Source organism: Aulostomus chinensis, chromosome 11 (genome assembly GCF_037954235.1).
Source record: "Aulostomus chinensis isolate RoL2024-O1b breed Wild chromosome 11, RoL_Achi_v1.0, whole genome shotgun sequence".
NCBI lineage: Eukaryota > Metazoa > Chordata > Actinopteri > Syngnathiformes > Aulostomidae > Aulostomus > Aulostomus chinensis.
Genome location: NC_141330.1, coordinates 28,437,664 through 28,453,824, shown reverse-complemented (window position 1 = coordinate 28,453,824; position 16,161 = coordinate 28,437,664). Strand labels below are relative to the sequence as shown.

The 16,161-nt window shown below is 45.4% G+C and overlaps 1 protein-coding gene across 5 annotated transcripts in view; it reads right to left on the bottom strand.

The window, feature by feature from the left end:
- The window catches only part of grik2 (glutamate receptor, ionotropic, kainate 2), a 269,381-nt gene that overhangs the window by 179,542 nt on the left and 73,678 nt on the right, over nt 1-16,161 (bottom strand). For all 5 annotated transcript variants that reach the window (XM_086219323.1, XM_086219322.1, XM_086219320.1 and 2 more), the window contains exons 3-4: nt 11,002-11,169; nt 8,634-8,891 (exon numbers count right to left, since the gene is read on the bottom strand). In XM_086219323.1, coding sequence (XP_086075449.1) covers nt 8,634-8,891; nt 11,002-11,169 — 426 coding nt within the window. The remainder of the gene's footprint in view (nt 1-8,633; nt 8,892-11,001; nt 11,170-16,161) is intronic.

The window sequence follows — 16,161 nt, the reverse complement described above, 5'->3', positions numbered from 1 at the left end:
GAAACCAGACAATGCCAGTGCAACTCTGAACCAAAAAAAGGGTCAGCTGACACTTGATAAGGTTCTCCTCACTCCCGCTGCCGCTGCTACTGCTTCTTTACTGACCTCATTAATTTTGAGTGAGCAAACAGACTGACTGAACTTCACACTCTGAGGATGAGGGCATGGAGCTGCAGCCTCCATTGGAATTCCAGAGCAGCAGAAGTGGGATTAGCATGGTGAATTGTGAAGAATCAGTGAGTCCTTCTCCTAACAGGCTGTTGAGTGGTAGTGGAGCGTATGATGGGACCAGGACCGCTGCTGAGGCCTTCACACACCGCAAATTGAAACAGATTACTGGAGGGGAGCTGGGCCTCCTGCTCCGCCACAATGACAGCGCTCACTCTATAGAAAGTACGACACCTATACATATATATATATATATATATATATATATATATATATATATATGTATATATATATATATATATATATATATATATATATATATATATATGTATATGCAGTATATATACGTGTATATCTGTATATATATATATATATACAGATATACACGTATATATACTGCATATACGTATACATATATATATATATACAGATATACACGTATATATACTGCATATACGTATACATATATATATATACAGATATACACGTATATATACTGCATATACGTATACATATATATACAGATATACACATATATATACTGCATATACATATACATATATATATACAGATATACACGTATATATACTGCATATACGTATACATATATATGCATATATACACACAGATATATACTTCATATACGTACAGTATATATGCATATATATACAGATATACATATATACATGTATATATACTGCATATACGTATACATATATACAGATATACACGTATATATACTGCATATACGTATACATTTATATGCATATATACTGCATATACGTACAGTATATATGCAGATATATACAGATATACATATATACATGTATATATACTGCATATACGTATACATATATATACAGATATACATGTATATATACTGCATATACGTATACATATATATGCATATATACTGCATATACGAACAGTATATATGCATATATATACAGATATACATATATACATGTATATATACTGCATATACGTATACATATATACAGATATACACGTATACATATATATACAGATATTCACGTATATATACTGCATACACGTATACATATATATATACGGATATACACGTATATATACTGCATATACGTATACATATATATATACAGATATACACATATATACTGCATATACGTATACATATAAATATACAGAAATACACATATATACTGCATATACGTATACATATCTATACAGATATACACGTATATATACAGCATATACGTATACATATATATGCATATATATATATGCATATATACACACACATATATACTGCATATACGTACAGTTTATATGCATATATATACAGATATACATATATACATGTATATATACTGCATATACGTACAGTATATATGCATATATATATACAGATATACAGATATACATGTATATATACTGCATATACGTATACATATATACACACATATATATACTGCATATACGTATACATATATATGCATATATACACATATATACTGCATATATATATATTTAGCAGGATGAGTCACATGACTTAATTCGTCCATTATTATTTCTTTCTTGTTAATGAGCTGATTTTCGCCGCGAGTGAAGTCAGAATAACCAGAAGCAGCAACAGTTCCACCCAGACTGGCTGACTACCTGCTAGGATCCGGCCTGCCGTCCACCATCAGGTTCCAGCTCTGCCCTCCAAAGGAACATATGTGGGCGCCGCTGCTTTGCCGAGCTCGATGATTATTCAGCAGCAAAGATTTCACTCCACAGCCAAGAACTGGACTTTATTAGAAGGAGAAGCAAGAGAGGCTTTCCTTCCCGATTGTCTTCCTCTACACTTTTGAACGGGTTAATTCGGTCTTGACGGTGGGCTGCCACCTCCCACGGCAGACACGTCGTAGTCTGGCTGCCTGCTGGTACTCACCCATGGACAGAATACTGTTTAGCCAAGATAACGTCCGAGTGTATCAAATACATGAAAACACTCCTGAGTCATTTATCAGTGTCTGACTCTTGAGAGAAAACTACTTCATCTCTTAACCAGATCTCACTCTCTCTCTCTCTCTCTCTCTCTCTCTCACACACACACACACACACACACACACACACACACACACACACACACACACACACACACACACACACACGTTAGCCGGCTGCTGCAAGCGTCCTGCAGCCAGGCAGCGGTAACTGATCCTCATGTGGAAATTGGTGTAAAACAACAGTGCGTTCAGGAGCAGGTTATTAGAAGTAATTAGTGACGCACACTGACAATGAATCATCCCATCACACCCTTTTAGAGCTGCAGTTCCGTCAGAAATTATATCACAAGTCAGGGTTTTCTGATCTTTGAGCCACGATTGTTGGAAGTGGATGCTGAAGAAGCAACAGGAATTTGTATTGAGACGCACGTCTTTGGTTCCTGGCGTCATCGCGACCTGAACGTCTGGTCCTCCACTACAAGTGGATTCAAACGGGAATGAGAACTCTGGAGTCAGAAGATCAGACAAAGCTACCAGACACCAAGTCAGCCTGTCAGGTTTCACTCGTTGCCAAGCTTCTCTTAAATGACCACGGTGGAATTGTTCTCTGTACCTGCAGCGCAGGTGCTGACCTCCATCAGCTCTTCAGCCACCACAGCAGATGTTTCCATCCTGGCAGACGTTCACGAGAGGTTTTTGAGTCTGAAAACTAGATTTGAAATGTCTGAGCAGTGCCGGGGGAGTTGATGAGGCTGATATTGACAAGACGGTTCGCCCTGCTAGCGATGGAGGCTAATGGCAGTCATCCACCCATCACCGTCCAGAGGAAACTATGACAAACAGCTAATGGTCAGTGAGCTGGAGACATTCACCAGAGATGGATTCCTAAAGATTTTGTTGACCTCTTGACCTTTTGTCTAGCACCAGCAGCCCAGAGAGCCCAGCAGCAGCAGCAGCAGCCGCGGTGGTGCTGCCAGGCTGGCGGAGACTTTCTCCAACAGCACACTGAGAGGACTAACGCACTTCCTTCTCGGGGAGGGTTTTATTGTGTCATAGCTTATTCTCCCTTATGGCCTAATCAAACTTTGCTGCTGCCACAGCAGTGGTGCAGCAGTTCAGGTGCTTGTATGGATGTTACGGCTGGCGAGGAGCGCGATAACACATCCTGCTGCCATCTCAGTTTTGCCATTATAAAGTCGTGCCGTTAGAGGAGTCCCATTATGGTTATTGATTCGCTTGTTTGCTCCATGCTCCGTAGAAAAACAGCACAAAGATAGAGTTTGTTTCCTTCTCCTTTTATATCCCATTCCCGAAAGCAGACATGGTTCAGACTTGGGTGGGGGGGGGGGGTCAGGGCAGAACTCATGAGAATTATACGGTGATATAAACGTTCTGCTGCAGCGGCTCGGCTCAGGGTGATAGACAATGTGCTTCCTGTACTGGAAGAACTGATGAAAACTTTGAATGAGAACTCTGGCCGAGCCTCCTCAAGGACTCAGGGTCTGATTTCTGTCCGTCCTCTCCCTCTCCCTCTTTCCCTCCCTCTCTCCTCCTCCTTGTCAGCAGGTCACCAGTGTAAATGGTGACAACAAGGAGGTGAGGCTGTTGCAGGTCGGGCCAGCATCTCATTTCCTATCACCAAGACAGAAAATCAAGCCACGATTAACCCCGTACTGAACCAGCTATGTCCATTTTACAACTTAATTAACAGAAATGGCAGGATCAGGAACAATCAATTCCTCCCTACAGCTGCCTACAAGACCTCGCTCCAACACACACACACACACACACACACACACACACACACACACACACACACACACACACACAGCTATTGATTCATTGAGAGGCCACCATCGTCATTATGATCATCTCAAATATTCTATCTGTAGAAGGAGGGTGTGCTAGGAGAGTGCAGAGCCGCCGCTCCTCTGTCCGCTACATGAGCCAGCGTGCCTGGGTTAGAGTTCCAGAGATGTGTCCTAAAATATACATGTGTCATACAAGTACACGAACCAGAAAGGATTTGCTTTTTTTTTCCACCTAAGACCGTTTCAGAGGGTCCTGTGGTGAAGACAAGCAGGCAGGTGAATGCTGCTTCTGGCTCCAGTGTCTGGGGTCCTGTTCTCCAGTTAGGGAACTGGGAACCGTGAGATGGCAGACTGAGGGCAAGGTGAAGGAACCACAGCACCAGGCTGGCCTGATCGTAGGCGTGGCTGGGAGAGCCAGTGGTTGTCAATGGTTCTAGCAGTATTTGGTTCTAGCAGTATTTGGTTCTAGCAGTATTTGGTTCTAGCAGTATTTGTTTCTAGCAGTATTTGGTTCTAGCAGTATTTGGTTCTAGCAGTATTTGGTTCTAGCAGTATTTGTTTCTAGCAGTATTTGGTTCTAGCAGTATTTGGTTCTAGCAGTATTTGGTTCTAGCAGTATTTGGTTCTAGCAGTATTTGTTTCTAGCAGTATTTGGTTCTAGCAGTATTTGTTTCTAGCAGTATTTGGTCCTAGCAGTAATTGTTTCTAGCAGTATTTGGTCCTAGCAGTATTTATTTCTAGCAGTATTTGGTCCTAGCAGTATTTATTTCTAGCAGTATTTGGTTCTAGCAGTATTTGTTTCTAGCAGTAATTGTTTCTAGCAGTATTTATTTCTAGCAGTATTTGTTTCTAGCAGTAATTGTTTCTAGCAGTAATTGTTTCTAGCAGTATTTGTTTCTAGCTGTATTTGGTCCTAGCAGTATTTGGTCCTAGCAGTATTTGTTTCTAGCTGTATTTGGTTCTAGCAGTATTTGGTCCTAGCAGTATTTGTTTCTTGCAGTATTTGGTCCTAGCAATATTTGGTTCTAGCAGTATTTGTTTCTAGCAGTAATTGTTTCTAGCAGTATTTGGTCCTAGCAGTATTTGTTTCTCGCAGTAATTGTTTCTAGCAGTATTTGTTTCTAGCAGTATTTGGTTCTAGCAGTATTTGTTTCTAGCAGTAATTGTTTCTAGCAGTATTTGGTTCTAGCAGTATTTGGTTCTAGCAGTATTTGTTTCTAGCAGTATTTGGTTCTAGCAGTATTTGTTTCTAGCAGTATTTGGTCCTAGCAGTAATTGTTTCTAGCAGTATTTGGTCCTAGCAGTATTTATTTCTAGCAGTATTTGGTCTTAGCAGTATTTATTTCTAGCAGTATTTGGTTCTAGCAGTATTTGTTTCTAGCAGTATTTGTTTCTAGCAGTAATTGTTTCTAGCAGTATTTATTTCTAGCAGTATTTGTTTCTAGCAGTAATTGTTTCTAGCAGTAATTGTTTCTAGCAGTATTTGTTTCTAGCTGTATTTGGTCCTAGCAGTATTTGGTCCTAGCAGTATTTGTTTCTAGCTGTATTTGGTTCTAGCAGTATTTGGTCCTAGCAGTATTTGTTTCTTGCAGTATTTGGTCCTAACAATATTTGGTTCTAGCAGTATTTGTTTCTAGCAGTAATTGTTTCTAGCAGTATTTGGTCCTAGCAGTATTTGTTTCTCGCAGTAATTGTTTCTAGCAGTATTTGTTTCTAGCAGTATTTGGTTCTAGCAGTATTTGTTTCTAGCAGTAATTGTTTCTAGCAGTATTTGGTCCTAGCAGTATTTGGTTCTAGCAGTATTTGGTTCTAGCAGTATTTGTTTCTAGCAGTATTTGGTCCTAGCAGTATTTGGTTCTAGCAGTATTTGTTTCTAGCAGTATTTGGTTCTAGCAGTATTTGTTTCTAGCAGTATTTGTTTCTAGCAGTATTTGTTTCTAGCAGTAATTGTTTCTAGCAGTATTTGGTCCTAGCAGTATTTGGTTCTAGCAGTATTTGGTTCTAGCAGTATTTGGTTCTAGCAGTATTTGGTCCTAGCAGTATTTGGTTCTAGCAGTATTTGGTTCTAGCAGTAATTGTTTCTAGCAGTATTTGGTCCTAGCAGTATTTGGTTCTAGCAGTATTTGGTCCTAGCAGTATTTGGTTCTAGCAGTATTTGGTCCTAGCAGTATTTGGTTCTAGCAGTATTTGGTCCTAGCAGTATTTGGTTCTAGCAGTATTTGGTTCTAGCAGTAATTGTTTCTAGCAGTATTTGGTTCTAGCAGTAATTGTTTCTAGCAGTATTTGGTTCTAGCAGTATTTGGTTCTAGCAGTAATTGTTTCTAGCAGTATTTGGTCCTAGCAGTATTTGGTCCTAGCAGTATTTGGTTCTCGCTGTCACACACACTCCCTCACACACTGCAGTGTGTGTTGTCCTGGAGGCAGCAGAGTGTGAGGGCCATCGTGAGTCCTTCATCTGCAGCAGTGCCATCGTTTGAGGGCTGCTGAGGTCATTCAGTCCCAGACAGACGGAGGCTTCTTCTTCTTAGGGTTGGATAGGAACTGACATGGAACCTCTCATTAAGAACGTCTATTGGTCCCAATACCTCACTGTCCACAATCTTGACACATACACAGTCAACATGTGAGCCCAGTTGCAGTAAATTGTGCCATTTTTTCATTTTTTCCAGGCACACAAACACATGCACACAAACACACACAAACACATGCACACAAACACACCCGCACACACAAACACATGCACACAAACACACCCGCACACACAAACACACGCACACACACAAACGCACGCGCACACACAAACACACGCACACAAACACATGCTCACAAACACACCCGCACACACAAACACACGCACACACACAAACACGCACACACACGCGCACACACAAACACAGGCACACAAACACATGCACACAAACACACTCGCACACACAAACACATGCACACAAACACACTCGCACACACAAACACATGCACACAAACACACCCGCACACACAAACACACACAAACACATGCACACAAACACACTCGCACACACAAACACATGCACACAAACACACCCGCACACACAAACACACACAAACACAAGCACACAAACACACGCACACACACAAACACATGCACACAAACACACCCGCACACACAAACACACACAAACACATGCACACAAACACACCCGCACACACAAACACACGCACACAAACACACCCGCACACACAAACACACACAAACACATGCACACAAACACACCCGCACACACAAACACACACAAACACATGCACACAAACACACCCGCACACACAAACACACACAAACACATGCACACAAACACACCCGCACACACAAACACACACAAACACATGCACACAAACACACCCGCACACACAAACACACGCACAAAGACAAACGCACGCACACACAAACACACGCACACAAACACACCCGCACACACAAACACACACAAACACATGCACACAAACACACCCGCACACACAAACACACGCACACAGACAAACGCACGCACACACAAACACACGCACACAAACACACACAACACATGCACACAAACACACTCACACACACAAAAACATGCACACAAACACACCCGCACACACAAACACATGCACACAAACACACCCGCACACACAAACACATGCACACAAACACACCCGCACACACAAACACACGCACACAAACACACACAACACATGCACACAAACACACCCGCACACACAAACACATGCACACAAACACACCCGCACACACAAACACATGCACACAAACACACCCGCACACACAAACACACGCACACAAACACACCCGCACACACAAACACACGCACACTTCGCTCTCTGCAGATATTTTTTTAGTTTCAATGCTTGTTTGTCATCTCGCACATGTCATTAGTATCTGACGCTGGATGCCGAGTTCCTCCAGCTTGAATACTAAACACCATGAACACACTGCAGTGCTGTGATCCAGGCCAAACTGGTCCCAGTGTGTCTGTTGGATGGAGCTCTGGGAGGCCTGGCAGCCTGTCCTGTGGCTGGCACTCACCCTGAACCCAGGCATATGGTACATGTACCCAGCCTGCTGGCTTATTTGTGTCCTGTGACCTGGACTGCAATAAGAGCAAGGTTTGAACAAGGTTTGCCTCCCAGAGTAACAAGTAGGACGTGTCCCCTGTCGCCTCACGAAACATGAATTATCAAACATCCAAAATGGGCTGCGATCCCACAGGTGAGACCCATAACAAGCCGCTTATTACTGGGAAATGCAGGTTGTCTGGACAGTTGGCAGACGAGCTGTAACTGGTGTTTAACAGTGTCGAATTAAGAGGACCTGTGAGTGGAAATGGAATACGATATCCAGAAATGAGCGCTTATGTCGGCATGGGGCAGGTCCTCTTCCACCGCCGCCATGTTGCCTGTCAAGCTCCCACAGTCACCCAGAACCGGCCGACCCACTGCAGACCCGGAGCATGAGAGCCAAGACTGCCACTGATGTCTGTTTGTCATTTAGCACAGAACGAAGCTCATCCACAACAACGTCCTCATCTACAGACACAAACACTAAGACCGCCAAACCTGCAGCGCTGCACGGGAGCACAGCGCCTGGTAGACACGGTGGGGCAAAGGTGAGATGATCAAGAGTGAGCAGTAACAGAAGAGGTCTTACCGGTGCTGTCATCATAAACCACAGTCACCGTCTTCCACTTGAAGAAGTGCACCAGGTCCAGGATGGCCCTGCTGAGGGAGGAGAAGTCTGGATAGAGGCTGACGTAGAAGACATCTCTGTTGTCTGATACCTGGTGCTTCCACTTGGTCTGGATGTGGGGAACCCCCAGGGCGTTGCAGATGGACTGGACAGCGTTGGCTGAGGAGCTGTGAGAGGGCCCGAAGATAGCCGCCACACCCAGGGAGAGCTGGTCACAGGCTGAGGAGAAGAGACACAAGTCATTAGACGGGTTCAGTCTCTCGCTGCCGAAAATGTTCATGATGAACAGTGATGTCATTTCCTGCCGAGCAACTAAAGGAGAACCTGTTGATGTGGAAAATGCATTATGCTGCCCTACTCATCTCAAAGCCAGCTAGGTTTCAGCCTCATTGTCAGTGGACGCAGAGCCACGAGCGTCTTCCCCGACTTCCATGTGTGAATCAGGTCAAGTGGTAGAGATCTTAGTATCGAGCTTCTAGGAGGCAGGTCGGTTGCTGTGGCAACCGCCCGGACGTCTGTTTGACGAGTCCTCCCCCTCTGAACACGACAGACATGAATGAGAGAAACACTTCAACAATTTCTTCTTAAACTACATTTTCCTCTAAACCCTCGAGGCCCCAGCTTGGGGGCCTGGAGTTCAGCTCCACAACAAACAGCAGAAAGCTGAGCCCTAATCACGGCGAAGCCTCGTCAAGTCGCACGCCAGATCAAACAGAACAAATCTAGCTGCATTTACAACGACGCGGTGAGAACTGTTAAAAGATGATTTATATAGTTGTGTTGTTGTTAATCTTCAGTCACCAGAAGCTTCCTGGAAAAAGCCTGCAGGGACACGGATTGTTCATGAATTCAAGGCATCAGCTGGAAGTCTGAGTGCTGGGTTCATCCCGTGGGGCTCATGGTTGATGACGAGCTCGTCCCCACTTTTCTGTCCTCTAATAGCAATGATGAGAGGGGCGAGGAAGATGGAGTCGGTTGTCGGTGATGGCGTTGCCTGTTTGTTGGTGAATATCTATAACTGCATGAACACATTAAAGCACCAGCAGCACTCATGGGACACACAACTGAATGTGACATATTTCAATAAAGTGACTTTAATTAATGCAAACCAGCATCCGGTGTTAGACCGTGTGCTTTGAGCAGAGCTTCAGCTGTAACTCAGAGCAGCCGCTTGGGCCTGAAACCCAACGGACTGCTGGGTCCACACACTGACGGGAGCGGGAGGTCTGAGCTGCTACACTGGAAACGTGCAGTGTGTTACATCACGAGCACGCAGCCGACCTGCAGCCAATCAGAGCCAATGACGAGGAGGTTCTGTCATTGCTGTGCTGTTGAGGGGGGCGCCGTCGTTGGACGAGGTAGAGAAAAACAGACCCCACACACGAGTGGCACTGGTCTTGTGCTTCAAACGTGGCCAGTGTTGCTGCTCTGCTTGCTCACGGTCATCACGCTGGGCTCCACATCACCGACCCACGTGATGCATTTCAGCCTTTACCAAAAGTAGCAGCCAAATTCTGCTGCACTCACAAAAGCCCGCAGAAGAAAACGTGTCAGTGTGAGCAAGTAGAAAATCTGAAAAATTGCCAACATTTGCTCGAAGTTGACGTTGTTTTTCCAGGTGTAGAAGAACTGCACAGCTACTCTGGGACCTCAGTGAAGCTTTGAAGGCTACAAGGGAGCAAATCTGGAGGAAAACCTAAATCCTCAAGCATGGAGTCTGTTCAGTAACACATATATTATTGGAAATGACACATAAGCAATACAGAGTAAATTATATTGAACATCCTACATGAATATACTACATTTACTACCTGGATATAATGGAGGGAAAAGTAGAGGTGTGAGATCAATTCCAGCTTGCTGCAGCGGGAGGACCCAGTCAATCCTGGTATTTGCTCAACTGTGCTCTCTTAATAACCTTATTTGATATAAGGGAGTGGACTAAATCACTGCGACAGGATATAATGGCCTGTAATTGATAAGAGACTTGAAATGTCAGCTTGATGCACACACAAAACTGATAGATTACAGCACTTTATTGGCTGTCTCTGGGGGCCAAGCAGGTCTTTGAATTACTGCCGCTGAGTCATTACCTGGAACCAATCAATTGTCGCTGTTTACATTTGAAGTGTTCAGCCATTTCTTTGGTGCCTGATTATAATTGTCACGTTCTAAGCCACTGCAGCTCGCACGCCGCAAATGGGGAGTTCATTTACAATGCAAAACAGCTACAGCACTGCATATCTGTGCACTCACACATGAACACACACACACATACGCACACACAAACCTGAGAGGACACATGACAACCAGTCACAAAGACACTAACCTTTCCTGGAGGCTTCAAAGCTGTCGTAGATGTTTATCCTTTGGATGTCGTAGGTGAGCGTGGTGTTTGGCAGTAGAGTTCTGTTCCTGTTGATTGTGTTTAAAGCAAATTTGAAGGCTAGTTCCTCAGCACCTGACGGGCCGCTCTCGATGGACTCGAATATCCCCCCTGTGGCAAGAGAGCAGACAAGCCAGCGATCAGCTGCAGTCAAAGGAAGGCATGACGGCACATTGCTCAACAGGTACATTCATTCAAATTTAAGCCACACGCGCACACACACACTTTACACCATACATTGAAGTAGCTGAGATCACAATGGGGGTGGAGTTGGAGGATGGGCGTGGTCTGAGTCTTGTAGTAATGCGGTAATGAGCAGGCCACCATGTTGTGTCGTCTCTGAGTCTGTAGCTTCACACGTTGTCGGGCTGCGGCTGAGAGCATTGAGAGGTTCACCAGCTTTGCAGGAGAGTAACACTCTCACTCATTCACAGTTTGGCTCAGGCAGAAGGAAACATCACCCCTGAAACACACGGTGGTCACGCGTGATGCTTTTTTGTTCTAGCAGCTGCACCGACTCAGTTTACAGCAAAATGGAGGAGGTATTTCCCGACGAACGGACAGCTCTTCGGTAGAACTCTGGGGCTGCGTGGTCAGCGTCGCCTTCCCAACTGATTCTATAGCTGCTGACTGGAATGGCGCTGCAGCTGCAGCAGATGTCCACACACATTTTGCAGTCAATAACTGACTTTGCAGAGCAACCGCGCGTCGTGAGTCTCCACTCAGCGCTGAGGAGAGACATAACATCATCCTGGAAAAAGACGCCATATCTGAAAGACATATCAAAGGACTTCAGAAGCCATTTTTCTAGTTCTACCATGTTGGGAAATTTTATATCTTATATTAAAAATACAATTATACCCTTTTCACACTGAAAAACGTGTGTCAACGTGGGTTTTTGGACCCTCGTTTGCTCAGCATCAGGGTTCATTCCAGCTTCCAGCAGACCCCGGTCTGAGCTCCCGCTGTGAGGCTGTGTTTTTCTCTCTCCACGTCATTGCGCTGACAACGTCATCATTACACATAAACGTGCGCCGGAACACTGAGAGGTTAACGAACAACAACATGGATGTCGCAGAGTCAAACCTTAGCGTTGTCGTTGCGTGCATTGCAATGTTGTCTCTTTTACACAGCAGACAAACTCGGCCCAGACTGGAAAATGTCTGAGCGCCACTGCAGCGAAGGAGGATGGAGTTTTTGGCTCGACTACAAGGAAGCGGAAGAAGCTACTGGTGAAGCCTGACAGGCGGCACAGAGACGAAATCAGGATGCGACGGGAAGGTCGCGTGAAACCTGAGACAACGCAGGTTGCCTTTTTCACACTGCAGGCGAGCCGAACTGCTAAACACACGGGTTGAAATGCCGAGTCGACCCTTTCACATTGCACCAAAAACACGTGTTGACCCGTGTGTGCAGTGTGAAAGGGGCTTTAGTTTTGAAGTCTTTAATGTCGGTCCGTGTTCTGTATTCGGTCCAGCTGCCAGCAGACAACTCTTCTCCTCTAGACCTTGACACAGCAAACATTCCCCGGCATGTATATGCATGAAGACTCATCAGAGTTGGTGGATTAATCAGAGGGTCTCAGTGAGGCCCACTCTTGTTTTCTTAAGAAAGCAGTATGTGTGTTTAAAGGCACTGGCCTCTACAGCTACGGCCCCTCGGTGAATACTTCTGACAGCCAGCAGATGAATAGACAGAGAGGCGGCCTGAGGAGCTGGGGGAGGCTGGTTGGGATTTTAGATCAATGTAGTCTGATTGGCCAGCAATTCAATCAATCAATCAAGCCCTCGGGGAGCAGTGGAGAGCATCGGCGAGAGATTAAAGTGTTTTGTTTGGGTTAGCCCGATGGCCCGGCCCTGCTGGTTTACTGTCAGTCAGAGAGAGGCCAGACTATTCTTCATTTACTCCAACTACAAGCGCTCCTCTGTGGAGTGTCTCCAGTCCACACGTAAACCATACACATCAGGGCACAACCATCGCAGGTACCTCCCATCACCAGCGATTACCACGGAACCCAGGATCTGATCAGCGCTCTCGTACAGTGATTTCACCAGTGGACGTTTTCAAGGGGATGTGCTTTGGAGCAAACATCTAAACACAGCCACCACCACGGCAGCACCGCCAAGAGCTTCTACTTTCATTAGTATTCACCTCATGGGAGAGCCCTATTTTGCATGCCATAATGAGTTTGAAGGAATTAATAAGCATCAGTTAAGCGGGATGTACTATAATTGGAATTTGGAATTGGTCTGTTCTCACACGAGAAGCCTGCTGAGAATCTCCTCTTCCAGTGAGCAGAATCTGGCCTGTAAATGTGGAGATGAATCACTGCAGCATAGTCAGTCAGAGTTGGTGAGGTGAGCGTCCAAATAAACTGAAGAGATTCTGCTGATGTCGAGCGAGCCGGGGGCCTCGTGTGATCGCACACATAGGAACATGATCAGAGAAAAATACGTCTGAAATGATCATTCGAACACAATCGTAATTGTAAGAGCGAACCAAGTGACTTGGTAACACCAAGATTTGTTCGCTCTTTCCCATGATACTGACGTGGCAGATGCGTTGAGCTGTTCCTGCGTACTTGAACTACAGTGCTATGTTCCTGACTGGGCTCCTTCACTGGTTTTTGCTTCCTGCACTTGGTGCCTCACCAAGCTAGCAGGTTGTGATCGGCAGCTGCGTTTTATGAAGTTTGCAAAAGTCATGATCTAACTTGTCCCCGAAGGGTTGAGAGAAGCAGGTCGTCCCTACGATGACCAGCTGCACAGATACCGAGAGCAGTCGCATTCTAAATGTCAGTGCCACCGCTCAACAGGAAAGTACAAGTTAATACTCTGATGGTTGAAATGCTATTGTTAGCCAACATTTGGGTCAAATAATAGATTCACCAAGAGGTCACCAGGTGATTGGGGACTGAAGAAATGGTTCATCTTTTCACATTTTGTTCTTGGTTGGAGGAGCAAAACTCTACAAATCTGATATGATTTCTATCAGCTCAGTTTCTTCTTCTCTGCTCATGTGTTGAGGAGAACTTGCTGTGAAGAAATGATTGATGGGCCACACATGTGATTTAGTGAGGACCAGAGGTGAATATCATTTCCATTCACAAGGTATCGACACAGCGAACATCGGCTGAATCAATGATGAATCACTGGTGCGTCATCCGATCTAATCGTTCACCCCTTGATGACAAACTTGATCCCTGATGGTTTCACTGCTGACGTACCAAAGTGAATAGTCGTTGTGTTGCAGCGCCGGCGTCCATCACCGCTGCCGAAGGTCTACGTCGCTTACAGACACAAAATGGTTCAATAGCTACAGTTCTAATATTTTCTGTTTTCCACCTTCAAATGACAATTTGAAAGAGTGTCACCTTGCGGTGGCGGGCTGTGTGTGCTGGGCTCCAGGACAGAGGAATGATGATTTGATGCTAACAGGTTTCAGGTGTGAGGTTTACAGGAACAGGACACCGGGACAGAAGTCCTGGCGCGGCTGGGAGGTGGAAACTGTGTGAAGAAGACGTCTTGGTTTACATGAATGTGATAGTGATCTTGAACGCGAGGCAGCAGCAATGGAGAGGCATGTTTATAGAATGTGAATAAGCCTTTGAAAGGAAATGTCCTGCCTGTCCCAGAGCGAGAGAGCAGTCAAGAGAGAAATCCATCAGTATTTCAACAATCTGACCAAATGATTGTGGTCAAACTGTGACCGCAGCACTCGCCACCTTCCTTACACATTCCAACCGTTTGCTGCTGCATCGATCCCAAAAAGCAAAGCATGAAACCAGCATCCCAGAGATCTCCTGCTATAAGCCAGTCAGGCCAGGCATCACAATGGTGGTTTAATGAGACAAGACAGCATGAGGCAGGACGCCAGGTGGAGCTGGACAGCATCCACCATCAAAAGCAGCCCGCAGAAACGTGGCAGATGTGAAACGGCTGCAGTGTAACTTCAGTGTCCTCCAAGTATCACTTCTTCCTACTTGGTTGTAAAGAGATGTATGTATGTTTGTGATGTCAACACATTTGTAGCAGCTGTGTGACGCTGCTATCTTAACATGGACCAAAAACAGAGGACAGCTTCCTTGTTGAACCAGAACCACCGAGAATGAGGGCGGAGCTGACACTTGACCTGGTTCATGCCTGGATACGGATGGACGGACTGGGTCAGTGCTGGAAAATGTGCCCTTCTTCTGAAAGGGCAATTATATAACATGAGTTCTAGGGAGTGATAGAAGTTTTGGTCCAACAATGTGAATTTCCATCCATCCATTGTCTTCCGCTTATTCCTATTAAGGGTGGTGGGGGTGGAGCCTATCCCAGCAGCCTTCCCCCTGGACAGGTCACCAGTCCATGGCAGGGCCAACACATAGAGACAGACAACCATTGGCTCTCCCAGCCACGCCTACGGTCAATTTAGAGTCTGGATTAACCTGGTCCCCTCTTGATGTCTTTGGACTGTGGAGGAAGCTGGAGTACCAGAGAGAACCCAGCAGGAACAGAGAGAACATGGAGACTCACCCAGAAAGACCCCGTGCTGCAGCCGGGGCTCCACCCACAACCTTCTTGCTGGGGGCCACAGGGAGGACCACTGCTCCACCGTGCCGCCCTCAATGTGAATTTCATCAGTGTTTAGTGTCCCTGACTAAAGGGATGCAGCTCTGGTTACTCTGTTCTGTTTCCAACGATCTTTCCAGTCCAACATGGCGGCAGCACTGAGGCCAGCGCCATGATTTCCCTCCTGGGCCTCTGGGTTCCGGCTCATTAATTCTCTCTGGGGATCCCACCAATGCATCATGGATCCAGCATGGCGATGCACCTGCAGTCAGACTGTGACTCACGGGACAAATCAAGGACTCAGGAGTAGTGGTCTCCCAGGTCCTACCATTACCCTGATACACTCACGGTACTACACTGGTCCTCCGCAGGAAGAATACTGTATGTAGAAATAAAAATACTATCAGTATTTGAAACCTGCACTACAACCACATGGATATGACATCGTTTCAACTGTGTCACATGTCGCCCATACGGACAATGATACGGTCTCTTCATCTTTCATTCTTTACTTCTTGCATGTTTGAGTAAAAGGTTTGAATAAACA